General features: G+C 32.5%; 3 protein-coding genes across 3 annotated transcripts; all 3 read left to right on the top strand.

The window, feature by feature from the left end:
* The first annotated feature begins 324 nt into the window (after positions 1-324).
* Positions 325-3,282, top strand: LOC124832394 (disease resistance protein RPP13-like). Its single transcript, XM_088099153.1, has one exon. The coding sequence runs from the start codon at positions 456-458 to the stop codon at positions 3,240-3,242; it is 2,787 nt and encodes a 928-aa protein (XP_087955279.1). The 5' UTR covers positions 325-455; the 3' UTR covers positions 3,243-3,282.
* A 3,520-nt stretch (positions 3,283-6,802) lies between these two features.
* Positions 6,803-9,085, top strand: LOC124832393 (disease resistance protein RPP13-like). Its single transcript, XM_088098343.1, has 2 exons — positions 6,803-8,742; positions 8,907-9,085. Exons 1-2 carry the CDS (start codon positions 6,929-6,931, stop codon positions 8,947-8,949), a joined length of 1,857 nt encoding a protein of 618 aa, XP_087954469.1. The 5' UTR covers positions 6,803-6,928; the 3' UTR covers positions 8,950-9,085.
* A 5,018-nt stretch (positions 9,086-14,103) lies between these two features.
* On the top strand, positions 14,104-17,174 carry LOC124832396 (putative disease resistance RPP13-like protein 3). The gene has a single exon (XM_047306595.2). It carries the CDS (start codon positions 14,285-14,287, stop codon positions 17,075-17,077), a length of 2,793 nt encoding a protein of 930 aa, XP_047162551.2. The 5' UTR covers positions 14,104-14,284; the 3' UTR covers positions 17,078-17,174.
* Positions 17,175-19,488: the final 2,314 nt, after the last annotated feature.

Below are 19,488 nucleotides of genomic sequence, written 5' to 3'. Positions count from 1 at the left end.
AGGAAAATAAAGTGGCTGAACTCTAATGTGTGATGAAGGAATTGGTATTGCTTGTTGTCTCAAATGTGTGATGATGAAAATGGTATTGCTTGTCCCACGAGAAAAAAAGAGAGAAAATAATATATATGTTATGTTAAAATGTAGTAAAAAGAGTTTGTTAAAAGATAGTTTAGTAAGCATAAATATTCTATGCCAAATCACATTATGCACGGCAGGTTTCGTTCAAAGGTAGCATGATAAAACCAGAACCCTTGAACCCAACTCTTTATATATTCTTTATTATTGGAGCCACTTTTTATACTATACATTTAGATATTCTTTTCTTTGTAATTGCAAGCTACACTGTATTGCTTTTCCTGGTGCCTTAGTAAAATCCCTGTTACTCTTCTTCCATCACCAACCACAAACCCATTCTCCAACCACATATCCAAATCTACACGCTCCTCCACGTTGTAATGGCAGACAGTGTAGTTTCGTTTGTTTTGGATCACTTAGCCCAGCTTGCGGCACGCGAAGCTGACTTGCTGTGTGGCGTGGAGGACAGGGTCCAATCCCTCCAATACGAACTTCAAATGATCAAAGAGCTCCTCAATACTACGAAGAGAAAAAAGGGAATGGAATATACTGTATTGAAGCAAATCAGAGATGTGGCCCACTTAGCTGAGGATGTCATCGATACATTCGTGACCAAAGTTTCCATTTATAGGAGGAGAACCATTCTGGGGAGGATGCTCCGTGGCTTTGGCCAAGCAAGGTTGCTCCGCCACGTAGCAGACAAAATAGACAAGCTCAAAACCACTCTCAACGAGATACGCGACAACAAGGACAAATATGATGCTTTTAAAGAAACCACTAATCAATCTGTAGCAGAAGAGGAGGAGGAGAAGGAAAGGTTGCAATCGCTGCACAAGCTAAGAAGAGACGTGGAGGAAAAACATGTGGTTGGCTTTGTTCAGGACTCCGAGGATGTCGTCAAGCGACTCCATGGAGGTGGTTCAAATCGTAAAGTTGTCTCTATAGTTGGCATGGGGGGATTGGGGAAGACCACCCTTGCCCGAAAGGTCTATAACAGTAGTGAGGTGAAAAACCACTTCGATTGTCACGCGTGGGTTTATGTGTCAAACGAGTGCAGAGTTAGGGAGCTTTTGCTTGGCCTTCTTAAGCTTTTGATGCCAAATTTTGAACAACAACGCAGAGGCAACAAGAAAGGTAAGAAAAGTGCCGAAGACGTTAACAACCTGAGTGAGGAGGAGCTGAAGAAACAAGTGTGGAACTGCTTGGAGAGGAAAAGGTATCTTGTGGTGGTAGATGACTTGTGGAAAAGGCAGGATTGGGATGAGGTGCAAGATGCTTTTCCAGACAACAACAGAGGAAGCAGAATATTGATCACTAGTCGTTTGAAAGAGGTAGCCTTGCATGCCGGTGATGATGTTCCTCACTATCTTCAATTCCTGAGTGAAGAAGAAAGTTGGGAGTTGTTTTGCAGGAAAGTGTTTAGGGGTGAAAACTGCCCTTCTGGTTTGGAGACCCTGGGAAAACAGATGGTTCAAAGTTGTCGTGGTTTGCCGCTCTCCATCATTGTCTTAGGAGGGTTGTTAGCCAACAAGGAAAAGTCAGATAGAGAATGGTCTAAAGTAGTAGGTCATGTTAATTGGTATCTGACTCGAGATGAGACACAAGTAAAGGATATAGTTCTCAAGCTCAGCTATGACAACTTACCAAGGAGACTAAAACCATGTTTTCTTTATCTTGGGTTATTTCCTGAAGATTTTGAAATACCTGTTACGCCATTATTGCAAAAATGGGTTGCGGAAGGTTTTATTCAAGATACAGGAGATAGAGACCCAGATGATGTTGCGGAAGACTACTTGTACGAGCTCATCGATCGTAGTTTGGTCCAGGTAGCAAAAGTGAAGTTTAATGGAGGTTTGAAGAGGTGTCAGGTTCATGATCTTCTTCGAGATCTTTGCATATCAGAGAGCAAAGAGGACAAAGTGTTTGAAGTTTGCACAGACAATAACATTTTAATCCCTACAAAACCTCGCAGACTGTCCATTCACAGTGATATGGCTCACTACATTTCTTCAAGCGACAATGACCATTCATGTATTCGTTCTTTGTTTTTCTTCGGGCCAAGTTATGAAGTTCGTGGGAGAGAGTGGAAATGGCTTTTGGACGACTTCAAATTGGTTCGAGTGTTGGAGTTTGGACTTAACAGGTGTCAAAAGATCCCTTCCAATTTAGGGAACTTCATCCACATAAGGTACTTGAGAATAGACTCAATGCTTGCTGTATTTGTTCCTGATTCAATACTTAACCTTTGGAATCTACAAACCATAAAGCTAAGTATTTCGGTTTATCTGACTGCAATTGAGAGTCCAATTTCTTTTCCGGTTGAAATGTGGAAACTCAAACATTTAAGACATTTGAATGCATCAGAGCCTATCAAGTTGCGAGGAAGATGTTCAAAATCAGACGAGAAGATGTGGAATCTTCAAACCATATCTACCATTTTACTCAATAAGCAATCGACATCTCTAATAAAGAAAGGAACATTCCCCAATATTAAGAGGATGGGCTTGTGCGTGGCAGAAAATGAATATGAAGGTGAATTACCTAATTTACTGCAACACCTACAACAATTAAAGCATTTGAGTAAATTAGTGATTGCTTTCGAAGTTTGGTCTGATTGGACGGGGAAAGAACAAATTCAAAGCCTGGGACAATTCAATTGTCTAACTTTCTTAATGATGAATAATGTTTCAAAACTTCTAACCTCTGAGCTCATACTTCCTCCAAACATTACAGAGTTAATGTTAACCGGGATTGGGTGCATTACTGATGAGGGGATTAATGGTTTGGGAAATCACTTCAAACTCAAAATTTTGAGTCTTTGGGGATTTACGGGTGGGGATTCTAATGACCTCAACTGTGCTGATGGCAGCTTTCCACAACTCGAAGTGTTGCAAATGAGATTTATACCACTTCGAAAGTGGGAATTAGGAAATGGGGCAATGCCAAAGCTTCAACATGTGCTTATCCACAGATGTCAACCATTAGATAATCTCCCAACTCAACTCTGTTCTTTGAATGGATTGAAAAAAGTGCATATAACCGATTCGGTCTCAAAACAAATGACTCACATTTTAGGAATTTTAGAAACAAATAATGGAGTTCAAATTGATAGAGGAGATAATCTATCTTGGGTTGAGTATGATGGGGATACTTTTGATATTATCTAGAACTGTGAGATTTATGGATGTATTTTATATACTATGAAATATTAATAATACCTTGATTTTAAATTTTTAAATTTAAAGAATAATTCGCTATATTTATATTTTTTAAATATTGAAATTTTTTCTAAAAATTAATTTAAAATAAAAGATATTAAATAAATATATTTTAATATAATAAGGACAAAGAAGATATGTAAAGCTTTACTATCCACATATTCATATTCATTTTCATTTGCATTTTTATACCTATTACGTTTATTTCATCCTTTCCAAGTAATGTGCGTCCTCGTATCAACTACTATATCCATTTATTTATTATTCTGCACATTAATTATTTTTTTTATAAAATTTTAAAAATCAAAATAAGATAAACATAATATTATTAATGATTTGATGATTTTACAATTTTTTCATTATCAAATATTAAAAATATATCATAATTACATAAATAATAAATCAAAATAAAAATTAATAATTGAACAATAACTGTATTATTTTTCAACCTGTTCCTTTTACTCCAAATTATTTTTTATATTAAATCACATTAACCATAAATACTCAATAACTTACAAATTAAGATAAAAATATTCTTAAATTTTCAACCTGGAAGTCTTGCCATGTTCTTTTTTTTTGTAATTTTTTATAGTATATTGTTGGAAATAACTGTGTGAGTTTAATTACTCAATTCTATATTTTTCATAATAAAGTATTTTTTATCATATTCATATTATTTAATATAATAGTTTATTTTGATAAAGCTTTTGATTATAATTTAAAATTTGTTTTATAATAAAAATTATTATGACCAGTGGAAATACATGTAGCACATCTGTGTCCAATTTAATATATATATATATATATATATATATATATATATATATATATATATATATATATATATATATATATATATATATATATATATATATATATATGAGTTTGCTCATGCGCAGAATCTAGAAGAAAGTGGCTATATAGATCAACTACTCCCAAAATGTCTTACATATATATTATTCTGAGCCAAATGTGCACTTCGCAGGAAGGTGTCATGCGGTAAGCAATATGCAATTAAATATTTCAATTTTAAAAATAATGAAGGTGTCTTTAATAATAATTGAATAAAGAAAATAAATTTTTTATATTGCTTAATATATGAAGGATAAAGAAAATAATTTTTTTACATTACCAAATAGATGAAGGATTTATATTATTTAACACTTTAATCAAGAGTTAAATATTTTTGTGAAAAATAAATAAATAAAATATTAAAAATAAGTAGAAAAATTCAAATATAAGAAATAGAATATTGAATTTACATATATAATTTAAATATAAATACATAAAGGTTATAATGAGAGAGAAAATATCATACAGATGTGAATTGATTTCACATTAAACCAAACAATTAAAAGAAAAAAATTATAATAAAAAGTAATATAATATTTTTGTCCCTTTAGTAAAAACTAAAATTAGTCTATTTTCAAAAATTTAAACAAATTTTTTTCGTAACTTTATAAATATGAAGATTTAATTCTTTTAACTAAATTTTATTAAATTTATTTCAAATGCATTTCTCAACTAATATTTCACATTTAATATATTTTATATATTTAGCATTTCAAAAATTTATATATATATATATATATATATATATATATATATATATATATATATAAAGATTTTGAAAATTCTTAAAATATTTGTTTAAGATCATTAATTATTGTAGTACATAAGAACTTATGTCAAAAGGTTAAGAACTGTCACATAATTACTAGATGAAACTAATTCTAGTAAACTCTTCAAATGATTGACAACTAAAAGTGACATCTATACGGGTAATTAAAGAACTCGTTTAATTTACATTAGTGATGTTATTTTTTGCTGTCACAATATTAAGGCAACTATTTCATATAGTATTATATATATTATGAAAAATAATTTTTATATAAATATTTAATAGAAAGTTTCTTCCACTCTAGCATGTTTCAACACTCTTTTATATAAAATAAGAATGTATTCGCATAGACAAATTATTTATTGTTTTTCATATAATTATACTAGTTGCGTTTTCAACTTATTGATTATAAATTGTGCCCATATCATTTAGCTTAAATTCAATCATGACATTGGTATATTTAGAGAAAAGTGTTTAAAAGGGTTAAATATATTTTTGGTCCCTTAACTTTCGGTGAAAATTGGAATTAGTCCCTCTTCGAAACTTTGGACTAATTTAGTCCCAAACTTTAGAAATGTGTGAATTTAATCCTTTTAACCAAATTTTGTTAACTTTATTTGATGTTTCAAACGCATTTTTCAGTTAACATTGAAGCAAAAATGTGTCAAACAGTGTAAATAACTCAAATGCTATCATGAAACGCACTTGAAACATCAAATAAACTTAACAAAATTTAGTTAAAAAGGACTAAATTCACACATTTCTAAAGTTTAGGGACTAAATTAGGCCAAAATTTTGAAGAAGGACTAATTCCAATTTTCACTAAAAGTTAAGGGACCAAAAACATATTTAACCCGTTTAAAATTCAATAACTTAAAAGACAAACATGTTGATTTAACATTATGCGTATAAGCTAAATTAAAAAAAAAACATTATTTTTATTTATTGAACAGTGATATATAATAATAACAAAAATAATGTAAAAATTGTTTGAAGAAAACCCTAATTCAGAAAAATAACGCAAAACAATTACTTATATGCGTAAAAAAAAATTGAAACTGGAAGAGAAAATTGTACTGTATTATCAGAGTTGGAATTGAGAAAAGGTTTGGTTGAGTATATAAATGGAATTGTTTTATAGAACGACAGTTATATGTATATATATAAAAAATCATACAAATTTTGTAAAAATTAAATAAACAAAACTAATTCATTAAAATTTGTATTTATTTTTCGTTTAAACCTTTTAATGAATTTAGTTTGACCTTACAAATTAAGCAAAATAAAGTAATTGACATATTTAGTATATGAATAAGTTCTTCTATTTTATTTAGTGAATATGAGATATTAGTGTTTAGAAATTGTTAGAATATATATTAAGTCAATTTGATCCAATCAGAAGCGATGGAGTGCCGTGGATTCAGTTTGAATACGTTGGGCGATAACGTTGATATATAAAGACGAAATAAAACAAATGAATCTCTTACATATATATTATTCTATGCCATCTAATAACCACCAAACAACACACAGAACTGTCATAAATATAAGAATAATGAGAATAACATATATTTACATTCATTTAATACATATTATTTTTCTAATGATGATAAAAAAATAAAAAATAAGGAAGAATAATGTCTTAAAAAATTTGTGTTTGAAAAAATATCATTTCTCAATATGAATATTCTAGGCCCAATGCGTAGAAGGTACAATGCATATGGCAGGAAGGTGCTACGCTACTCACATTATGCATTCAATGGGAAGGTTTACTTCAAAAGTAGTAATGGTTGACGCACAGTCAATGGACCAATAAAACCACAACCCAAGTCTTTATAAATTCTTAATTGCAGCCACTTTGCAAAGTATGCATTTCGATATTCTTTTCTATGCGATTGAAAGCTATACTGGATTGCTTTTTCTGGTGCCTTAGTAAATCCCTATTACTTCCATCACCAACCACAAACCCAGTATCCAAGCACAGATCGAAATCAACACGCTCGTCCACGCTGTAATGGCAGAAAGGGTAGTTACCTTTGTTTTAGATCACTTAGCCCAGCTTGCCGCACGCGAAGTTAACTTGCTGTATGGCGTGGAGGATAGAGTCCAGTCCCTCCAGTACGAACTTCAGATGATCAAAGAGCTCCTCAATACCACAAAGAAAAAGAAGGGAATGGAACATACTGTATTCAACCACATCAGAGATGTGGCCCACTTAGCTGAGGATGTCATCGACACTTTCGTAGCCAAAGTTTCCATTTACAAGAGGAGAACCATTATGGGGAGGATGCTCTGTGGCTTTGGCCAAGCAAGGTTGCTCCACAACGTAACCGACAAAATTGACAAGCTCAAAACCACTCTCAATGAGATACGCGACAACAAGGACAAATATGACGCTTTCAAAGAAACCACTAATCAATCCACAGCAGAAGCAGAAGAGGAGGAGGAGAAGAAAAGGTTGCAATCGCTACAGAAGCTAAGAAGAGATGTGGAGGAAGAACATGTGGTTGGCTTTGTCCAAGACTCCAAGGATGTCGTCAAGAGACTCGTGGGAGGTGGTTCAACTCGTAAAGTTGTCTCTATCGTTGGCATGGGGGGATTGGGGAAGACCACCCTTGCCCGAAAGGTCTATAATAGCAGCCAGGTGAAGAACCACTTCGATTGTCGTGCATGGGTTTATGTCTCAAACGAGTGTAGAGTTCATGATCTTTTGATTGACCTTCTTAAGCATTTGATGCCAAATTTTGAACAGCAACGTAGAGGCAACAAAAGAGGTAAGAAAAGCGTAGGAGACATTAACGACCTTAGTAACGAGGAACTGAAGAAATTGGTGCGAAACTGCTTGGAGTGGAAAAGGTATCTTGTGGTGGTAGATGACCTGTGGAAAAAACAAGATTGGGATGAGGTGCAAGATGCTTTTCCGGACAACAACAAAGGCAGCATAATATTGATCACTAGTCGTTTGAAAGAGGTGGCCTTGCATGCTGGTGATGATGTTCCTCACTATCTTCAATTCCTGAGTGAAGAAGAAAGTTGGGAGTTGTTTGGCAGGAAAGTGTTCAGAGGTGAAAACTTGCCTTCTGATTTGGAGCCTCTAGGAAAGCAAATGGTTCAAAGTTGTCGTGGTTTGCCGCTCTCCATCATTGTTTTAGCAGGGCTGCTAGCCAACAAGGAAAAGTCACATAGAGAATGGTCTAAAGTGGTGGATCATGTTAATTGGTATCTCACTCGAGATGAGACTCAGGTGAAAGATATAGTTCTCAAACTCAGTTACGACAACTTGCCAAGTAGACTAAAACCATGTTTTCTCTATCTTGGGTTATTTCCTGAAGACTTTGAAATACCTGTTACGCCATTATTGCAAAAATGGGTTGCGGAGGGTTTTATACAAGATACAGGAAATAGAGATCCAGATGATGTTGCGGAAGACTACTTGTATGAACTCATCAATCGCAGTTTGGTCCAAGTAACAGGAGTGAAATTTAATGGAGGTTTAGAGATGTGTAAGGTTCATGATCTTCTTCGAGATCTTTGCATATCAGAGAGCAAAGAGGACAAAGTGTTTGAAGTTTGCACAAACAATAACATTCTAATCCCTACCAAACCTCGCAGACTCTCCATTCACAGTGACATAGGTCATTACATTTCTTCAAGCAACAATGACCATTCATGTATTCGTTCCCTGTTTTTCTTTGGGCCACATTATGAGGTTCATGGCAGAGAGTGGAAATGGCTTTTGGACGACTTCAAATTGGTTCGAGTGTTAGAGTTTGGACCTAACAGTTGCCACAAGATCCCTTCCAATTTAGGAAACTTCATCCACTTAAGGTACTTGAGAATAGACTTAATGTTTGGTACATTTGTTCCAGATTCAATACTTAACCTTTGGAATCTACAAACCATAGATGTGGAAACTCAAATATTTAAGAGTACAATAACGTCATTCCCTGTTCAAATGTGGAAACTCAAACATTTAAGGCATTTGAATACAGGAGGTCCTATCGAGTTGCGAGGAAGATGTTCAGAATCAGATGAGAAGATGTGGAATCTTCAAACCATCTCTCCCCTTATACTCAATAAGCAAGCAATATCTTTAATAAAGAAAGGAACATTCCCCAACATTAAGAATATGGGGTTGGACGTGCAGGCTCATGGTTGTGAAGGTGAATTACCGAACCTACAACAATTAAAGCATTTGAATAAATTAGTGATTTTGATCGGACGTCACAAGCCGCAAGAACTGGTTCAAAGCCTAGGACAATTAAGTTGTCTGACTATCTTAGTGATTGGTAATGTTTTGGACCTTCTAACCTCTGAGGTAATATTTCCCCCTAACATTACAGAGTTATCGTTGTCAGGTATTAAGTGCATTACTGATGAGGGGATGAACAGTCTGGGAAATCACTCCAAACTCAAAATTTTGAGACTTTGGGGAAATATACTTCAGTCTGGGGATTCCATTGACCTTAATTGTATGGATGGCAGCTTCCCACAGCTGGAAGTGTTGGAAATTAAATATATGCGACTTCGAAAGTGGGAAATAGGCAATGGTGCAATGCGGAGGCTTCAAAATGTGATTATCCACAAATGTCCACTGTTAGATAATCTCCCAACTGAACTATTTTTTTTGAATGAATTGAGAAAAGTGAATATAACGGAATCTCCCTCAGAACAAATGGCGCACATCTTACAAATTTTAGAAACAAATAATAGAGTTGAAGTTGTTATAGGGACTACCTCTTGATGATTAGGATTATTGTTTTATGCTTAAATATTTACCTATGGATGTACTTTGCGATGTAACATATAAAATATTAATAATATTTTAATTTTGAGTTTTTATATTTAAATAATAATTATTTATATTTATATTGTTTCATCTTTTCAAGTAATGTATATACCCATTTATATATTATTCTAAAATTAATTAATTTTTTGATAAAAATATAAAAATAAAAATATGATAAACATAATATTATTAATGATTTGATGAATGCACGTTTTTCATTATCAAATATTAAAAATATATCATAATTACATAAATATTAAATCAAAATAAAAATAAATAATTGAACAAAAATAAAAATAAAAATAACCATAAAAAATAGATAAAAGTATTCATTGCTAATTTGAGGAGATTGAGAATTGTATTTAATTTTAAAAAAATCACAAAAAAAAATGTAATTAAAGTTGTGGTAAAATAATCACATTTTCATCTTATTAGTTATTGATTAATGTATTTCACCACTGCAAAAAAATTAACGTGTCTTATTTCCGATATTCAACATTCAATCTAGATTCGACATTTTATTAGGAGATGTCAATTTATTGTTGGATCTCCTCTCTCAGACATTAATTTTAACCATCAACTCTTTCTAAATCGAGGTCCATTTTGTTTTTTTTAATTTAATTTATTTTTACAATATTATCATACCTGAAAATAATACATATTATGAGTTTCAAGCAATAGAGATTAGGCACTCAATGCCGCTTTCAATATCCATCAATTTGCACACAAAACTACATCATAAACCAAAATTAATGGGTGCAAACAAAATTTAATCGGTGCACTAAAGTTAATTGGTATAAAATAAATTAATTAGAAGAAAATCAATCAAACATATCTTGCAAAAACAATGACAAACGCGAACGAAGCGAAAACTCAAACAAAAATACGAAAGAAAGTGAGGCTCACGTTCTGTGTGTTTTAGGGATTTAAAAGGGCATTTGACGTCGCCCCGATCCACCATCGACGTCTAATTGCTAAAAAATTCCATTTTGGTGCTTCTTTTAACGTATTTTTGTACTTTATTGACGTATGAGGAGGGGGATTCGACGTCTAATGTATTAGGGGTTGACCTCTTCTATGTTTTACGTCTAATGTCTGAAAAAGTGTCCTTTCAACTCTGATTTTGCACCTTCTGACAGAGGATTTGACGTCTGATCTGGTGGAGTCCGACGTTTATATGTATTAAGGCTATTTTTTTTACAAAACTGTCACCAATCATTTTTACTTTGGTTATTCTGTTATGAGACGTTTTACACGTGATGTTATACACAGTTTTTGTACTAATGTTTGAAGTTTTTAAAATACCATAAAATAAATAAAATTTATGTAATTAAAATTGTAAGATGAACAAGTATTTCAAAATTCCGGTTTTTGCAATGAGTATTTTAAACAATGAGTATTTTAAAATTTAAAACAAAAAACAAACATAAAAATGAAAACGAAATAAATAAATGCTTAGCTACACGATGAATTTAAAAAAATTAAAGATTATTTATATTTATTATGGATAAATGTCAGAATTATGTATTAACAATGAAAAAGTTTATTTGTCACTCCACCTAAGCATAGTCTACAAATTACAAACTGGTGGACCTTTTGTTATGAGGATATTCTTTTAATTTGTTTTTACTATCATTATATATACAATTGTATTTTAACTTTCTGATCAGTGCTTTCCGATCTATTATAAACTAATTTACTAATTTAGGTAAAAATTTCTATTAGTGATTATTCCTCGATGTTTTCTTGGTTGTAAACCGCAAGAACTGATTCAAGTCTTCACCGGACATATTCCACCTTGGGAGAATGATTAGGTATCTTAAATATGGTTAGTAGCTCATTTGCCTTCCATGTTTCATTTGCCTTCAGTTCATTATGTCTTTTATTTTGTCTTTCTTTCTACAAGTTTGCAGTCAGTTTTTGATTTTTGGTTTTTTGGATGGAATGTTTGATTTTATTTTTTTATTATGTGGAAAATAAAAGGAAACATGGAAATTGCATTTTAGTTTATCATTTTATTGTTTATGAAATAATGATTCAGAGATTTAATATATTAAAATCTCTTAAAAAAATTATATTAATTTGATTAGAATGTTCATATACAGTTATTTTATAAATTAAAAATATTTAAATTTGCAAGAAATTAGAAATTAATTACATGTTTTTTTCTTATACTAATTTTTTTTTTTAAAAAGACGACTCTAACTTATAAAACTTTTGTAAATATTTTAATTTAAGACATTTTTAGTTTTGTGAATTTTTCTGATTTCAACTCAATCATATTGCAAATTTAGTATGTATCTGTTGAATTACTTTTATACATTCAGTACTTAAAATTTTTATATTTTGCAATTGATTTTGCATTTATTTAATTTTTTATATTATTTGAGTGGTGTAATTATTATTTTTTCAATATTATTTATCTTCACATGTTAATAATATAAAGTGATAAACTTTCATTGAAAATATGGGGAGGTTGTTACATTAATTAGTAGCAATATGGAAATAATTATGAAAATAATATTTTTTTTATAAGTATATAGTAAAAACATTCCTTTCAATTTTAAGGTAATACTATTTGAGACCATAAACGTGTATACTTTTTCATAGGAAATGTTTCATACCAGGAAATGAAATTATATAACTTCATACATAGTTGTGTGAAGATCATAGCCTTCATCCTAATTTATATTAGATCGATGACGTGTTTTTTAAGTGTCCTCTTTTTTTACATGTTATTTGATAGATAACTATGAGGAGAAGTATTTTATGTGAAAGTCATGAAAACATTAAAATGATGATATTGTTGGATGTGAAAAGAATTCTCACATATAACGAAAAATATAGTTGATTAATCTGTGAAATAATAGATATATATAATCTCATAGAACTAATGTATATTGTTAATGAAGTATTAGATGAAGTTGAGCTTGTAACTACTTGTCTACATATATTCATCTATTAATCGAAATTGGATAAAACACAAAATTTACAAAGATAATAAACCATATGTCACAATTTAATAGATCAAAATTGACTAAAAAAAAAAACTTATAAACAAGCCTAAGAAACTTATAAAAAAGCATCTCAATTAATTCAACCAGAATGTTTTTCTTTAGAATTTAGAATACAAAGATATTTTGTTTCATAAATTAGTACAAGAACTTCTGTTTATATTCTACCTAATAATGAATGAAGCCATCAAGTTGAATCCTAGATTTTCCCAAAGATAGATATTTTAATCCAAGGAAATGTTCTCTACACATGGGAAGCTATAATTTAATTTAATTTAAAAGGAATAATTAGAATAATGTTAACAATACCTGATCGATGATGAAGAAAACCCTACAAGGTGATATCAAAGATGCACCATCCTTAATTTCTATAAGCACATGATCCTGAATTACAAAATTCAAAAAAGAAAAAGTTAATAGATATTATTTGGAGACATGTTTAGAGATACCATTCGGTGTGCAGAATGTCTACCGATGGCAACATCATATAAAATACGCATCAAAACCTGGTAAAGAAGAAGAAACAAAACATAAGTCAATTTAAGACATTACGTATCATAAAACAAGGAAAACTATCACCGTAAACAACATCCTTCAATATTCAAACCGAAAATATTAATACTTACATCATATAAAATAGAAAGGCTTATCAAATAGAAAGGGAAAAGGGAAAACAAAAAATAAAATTAATTGAACTCCTGGTATAAGCTAAAGTAACTTACAAACTTAATTTCCACAGAACCTATCTCTTTTAACTTTTATAAAACCTAAATGCATAAGTTGATTTTAGCCATTAAGATAGGATCAATTCATTTGATATTCTTGTTCTCTTATCCACAAGTTTTTACAGAGAAGTTTATCCAACCACGAAATGCTAAAAATCTGAGGGTCGAAACTTAGCTGGCAACTTTAAATGGCCCTACCTTGTTAGTAAGTGGGCAAATGGGTACAGAAAGTTGCCAACTAAGTTTTTGTATTATTGTGATAATTTAGTAGCTAGTGGCGTGTGATGATTGTTGTGCAGTGAAGTTTTCTATTATAAATTTGCGAAGCATGATGTGCAAGTGTGTGAGAGAGTGCTCCAGCGAAAGAATTATTGTTTGCTTGTAACGAGTGCTCATCACTTCACACATTTAAGTTGTATTTTAAGTTGTGAGTTTTCTAAATATAAATATTCTAAGCCAAATGGATAGAAGGTGCAATGCACGAAGGTGCCACTTACATATATATTATTCTGTGCCATCTAATACCGAGAAAACAAACTGAACACAGTACTGTCATAAATATAAATATTCTAAATCAAATGGGTAAAAGGTGCAATAATGCACATGGCAGGAAGGTGCAATGCATATAGCAGGAAGGTTCTTGAACCAAAGTCTATATATATTCTTTACAATTGGAGCCACTTTTTATATATACATTTGAATATTCTTTTCTATGCGATTGCAAGCTACACTCTATTGCTTTTTCTGCTGCCTTAGTAATTCCCTCTTAGTCTTCTTCCATCACCCACCACAAACTCACTATCCAACCACGGATCCAAATCTACACTCTCGTGCACGCTGTAATGGCAGAGAGTGTAGTTACCTTTGTTTTAGATCACTTAGCCCAGCTTGCCTCACGCGAAGCTAACTTGCTGTGTGGCGTGGAGGACAGGGTCCAGTCCCTCCAGTACGAACTTCAAATGATCAAAGAGCTACTCAATACCACAAAGAGAAAGAAGGGAATGGAACATACTGTATTGAACCAAATCAGAGATGTGGCCCACTTAGCTGAGGATGTCATCGACACTTTCGTAGCCAAAGTTTCCATTTACAGGAGGAGAACCATTCTGGGGAGGATGCTCCGTGGCTTTGGCCAAGCAAGGTTGCTCCGCCACGTAGCCCACAAAATAGACAAGCTCAAAACCACTCTCAACGAGATACGCGACAACAAGGACAAATATGATGCTTTCAAAGAAACCACTGATCAATCCGCAGTGGAAGAGGAGGAGAAGGAAAGGTTGCAATTGCTGCACAAGCTAAGAAGAGACGTGGAGGAAGAAAATGTAGTTGGCTTTGTCCACGACTCCAAGGATGTCGTCAAGCGACTCCTAGGAGGTGGTTCAAATCGTGAAGTTGTCTCTGTCGTTGGCATGGGGGGATTGGGGAAGACCACCCTTGCCCGAAAGGTCTATAATAGCAGCCAGGTGATGAGCCACTTCGATTGTCATGCATGGGTTTATGTCTCAAACGAGTGTAGAGTTCATGATCTTTTGATTGACCTTCATAAGCATTTGATGCCAGATTTTGAACAGCAACGTAGAGGCAACAAAAGAGGCAACAAAAGCGCAGGAGACATTAAGGACCTTAGTAAGGAGGAACTGAAGAAACATGTGTGGAACTACTTGGAGAGGAAAAGGTATCTTGTGGTGGTAGATGACTTGTGGAAAAGGCAGGATTGGGATGACGTGCAAGATGCTTTTCCAGACAACAACAGAGGCAGCAGAATATTGATCACTAGTCGTTTGAAAGAGGTGGCCTTGCATGCTGGTGATGATGATCCTCACCATCTTCAATTCCTTAGTGAAAAAGAAAGTTGGAAGTTGTTTTGCCGGAAAGCGTTTAGGGGTAAAAACTGCCCTTCTGATTTGGAGCCTCTAGGAAAGCAAATGGTTCAAAGTTGTCGTGGTTTGCCGCTCTCCATCGTTGTTTTAGCAGGGCTGCTAGCCAAGAAGGAAAAGTCAGATCGTGAATGGTCTAAAGTGGTAGGTCATGTTAATTGGTATCTGACTCGAGATGAGACCCAAGTGAAGGATATAGTTCTCAAACTCAGCTACGACAACTTGCCAAGGAGACTAAAACCATGTTTTCTCTATCTTGGGTTATTTCCTGAAGACTTTGAAATACCTGTTACGCCATTATTGCAAAAATGGGTTGCTGAGGGTTTTATACAAGATACAGGAAATAGAGACCCAGATGATGTTGCGGAAGACTACTTGTACGAGCTCATCGATCGCAGTTTGGTCCAGGTAGCAAGAATGGATTTTAATAGAGGTTTGGAGACATGTAAGGTTCATGATCTTCTTCGAGATCTTTGCATATCAGAGAGCAAAGAGGACAAAGTGTTTGAAGTTTGCACAAACAATAACATTCTACTCCCTACCAAACCTCGTAGACTGTCCATTCACGTAGACATGGGTCACTACATTTCTTCAAGCAGTAATGACCATTCATGTATTCGTTCCCTGTTTTTCTTTGGGCCACATTATAAGGTTCGTGGCAGAGAGTGGAAATGGCTTTTGGACGACTTCAAATTGATTCGAGTGTTAGAGTTTGGACCTAACGACCGGAACAAGATCCCTTCCAACTTAGGGAACTTCATCCACTTAAGGTACTTGAAAATATTATCTAGTTATGATACATTTGTTCCAGATTCGATACTTAACCTTTGGAATCTACAAACCTTAGACCTGGGTAGTTGGGACCATCTCATGCCAGTGTCTTTCCCTGGTCAAATTTGGAAACTGAAACATTTAAGGCACTTGTATACACAAGGGCCTATCAAGTTGCGAGGAAGATGTTCAGAACCAGATGAGAAGATGTGGAATCTTCAAACCATCTCTCTTGTATCAAATACGCAAGCAATATCTCTAATAAAGAAAGGAATATTCCCCAATATTAAGAGGTTGAGGTTGAGGGAGGAACATGGTTTCGTAGGTGAATTACCCAATTTATTAGAGAACCTACAACAATTAAATCATTTGAATAAATTACTGATTTTGTCCCCTTTCCGGCAGGGTTACAAGCTACAAGAACGGGTTCAAAGCCTAGGACAATTAAGTTGTTTAACTATCTTAATAATTAGTGATGTTGTAGATCTTTTAACCTCTATGCTCATATTACCCCCAAACATTACAGAGTTAACATTGTCACAGATTAACTGGATTACTGATGAGGGGATGAATAGTCTCGCAAATCACTCCAAACTCAAAGTTTTGAGACTTCGGGGAACAGGGTTGTTTCAGGAGGATTCCTTTGACCTCAATTGTGCCGATGGTGGCTTCCCACAACTTGAAGTGTTTAAAATGAGAGATATAAAACTTCGAAAGTGGAGATTAGGCAATTGTGCGATGCAGAAGCTTCAAAATGTGTTTATCCAGAGATGTCAACCATTAGATCATCTCCCAACTGAACTTTGTTCTTTGAATGAATTGAGAGAAGTACATATAACGGAAGATCCCTCAAAACAAATGACTCACATCTTAGAAATTTTGAAAACAAATAATGGAGTTCGAGTCATTATAGGAGTTTTTCCAACTCCAGATGTTGAGTGGGATCATGTTAGTAGAGTGACGTATGAGATTTATTATTCAAAATAGTTTGTTATTTATTTTATGGATGTATTCTGTGGATATATTTTATTTAGAGTAAAAGAATGTAAAATGTGAAATATCAGTGATATCTTAATTTTGACTTTTTAAATTTAAATAATTAAATTTAAATAATAATTAGTTATATTTATATTTTTTTAATATTGAAAGGTTTTCTAAAACTTAATTTAAATAAAAAATATTAAATAAATATTTTTTAGGATTAAATATGTTTTTCGTTCTTCACACGATTTTGAGTTTAGTCCCTACTCCAAACTTTTGTTTCTTTTAGTCGTTTTAGTTTTAAAACTTGTATTTTTAGTCCCTAAAAATCAACTTGTATTTTTAGTCCCTAAAAATCAACTTGTATTTTTAGTCCCTAAAAATCAACGACGTTAGTCCTATGAAGTGGCTAACGGCGAGCCACATTAGATGTCGCTTTCCCTGCTAACTTTGTGTCACGTTTTTTTTTATTACTCTTTTTGCTAAGAACCCTAATTATTTTAAAACATAAAAACCCCTAATCTGATTTCATAAATGATTGAAGACAGGTTCGGGTAAAAGTGGTTGATTGAAGACAGGCGCGATTTGCACGAAGTTGAACGGAGAAGACAAAGAAGTGTCGAGAGATGGAGGTTGCTTCGTGCAGGTTGCTGCAGGCGTAATGGCTTGGACAAAGGTTGAAGGAGATGAGGGAGGCGTTTAATGCTTCCATGGCGCGATCAAGACGAAGGAGATTCTCTGAATAGTGGCGCAAAGAAGGAAGATGTCTTGCGAGTTAGGGTTTCACGATTTGGATTGTTGATTTCTAGAATTTGCTATTCAGGTGCGAAGAAGATGATGACGTGCGATTTCGCAAGTGTAATTTGGGGTTTTATGGTTTCTTTGCATTCGATTGAATTTTCTTCTACAGATTTTCGTGGTGATTTTGATTTAGTGAAGAAGATTAGTGTAGGGAGATCATTGTGATTACCCTTTTCTAGGAGTTGTCCATGGTGGACTCATGGTGATGACCATGGAAGTAATTGAATAGCGAGGGAATTAAGAAGGGGCAGAAATTGAGTCGTGGGTTGAATTGATGTATTCAGAATTTGAACTTGTGCCTTTTTTAGTATATGAACCTGATGAGTTTGCTGTTTGGTGGGAGAGGGAGAGATGGGTGTTGATGTTGTTGTCAGGACTTTTGAATTTTGCTAAGAACCCTAATTATTTTCAAACATAAAAAAGCCCTAATCTAATTTCATAAATGAAAACATATGTGGCATGTCACTTAAATCTGATTTCAAAAAATAAAAGCAACGTACACACAAATGGTCTCAAACTGACTTGCCGTTAACCACCTCACAAGGAAATGTAACACAGTTACTTTTTAAGGATTAAAAATACGAGTTTTAAAACTAAAAAGACTAAAAGGAACAAAAATTTTCGAGTGAGGACTAAACCCAAAATCGTATAATAATTAAGGGATGAAAAACATATTTAACCCTATTTTTTAATATAGCAGGGAAAAATAAGACAAATACAACTTTATTATTCACATATTCATTTTCATTTGTATTTTTATACTTAATTTTCATTTGCATTTTAAATCTCAAGTAATGTCGCGACTACATCAATTTATTTACTATTCTATACAATAATTATGTTTTTTTATAAAAAAAATAAAATAAACGTAATATTATTAATGATCTTATGGATACACAATTTTTTCATTATCAAATATTTAAAATATATCATAATTACATAAATATTAAACAAAAATAAAAATAAAATATGAGTAAAAATAATGAAATGATAATTTAATGAAATAGAGAATTGTATTTAATTTGAACAAAATCATAAAAAATGTAACTATTTGATAAAATAATCAAATTTCTATCTTAAAAGTTATTTTTTCAATGAACTTGAAGTTTTAAAAATACCATAAAAATTAATTTTTTAAAATACTAAAAAAAATTAAAATAAATAAAACTTGTGTAACTAAAATTGTAAGAAGAAAAATTATTTTAAAATTTGGGTATTTTGAGTTACAAATAAACAATGAGTATTTTAGAATTTAAAACAAAATCAAATATAAAAATGAAAACGAAATAAACACATGAATACCTACATAATTAATTTAAAAATTAAATATTATTTATATTTATACTAGATATGTCAGAATTCTCTATAAAAACTAGAACAAGTTCAATGAAAAGGTTTATTTGTCATCCACTACAAATTACAAACTGGAGAACCTTTTGTTCTGAGGATATTCTTTTAATTTGTTTTTACTGTCATTATATATACAGTTCTATTTTAACTTTCTGATCTCTGTTCTACTTTTCGATCTATTAATTTAGACAAAAATTTCTAATTTTGGTTCCAGCTATTTTGTTTAACTGGTTTACCTTTTTATTTTCCGCTCAAAACCCAATTTC

Source organism: Vigna umbellata, chromosome 9 (assembly GCF_029865625.1).
Source record: "Vigna umbellata cultivar VRB3 chromosome 9, Vumbellata_1.0, whole genome shotgun sequence".
Classification (NCBI taxonomy): domain Eukaryota; kingdom Viridiplantae; phylum Streptophyta; class Magnoliopsida; order Fabales; family Fabaceae; genus Vigna; species Vigna umbellata.
This window is presented reverse-complemented; position numbering and strand designations above follow the sequence as displayed.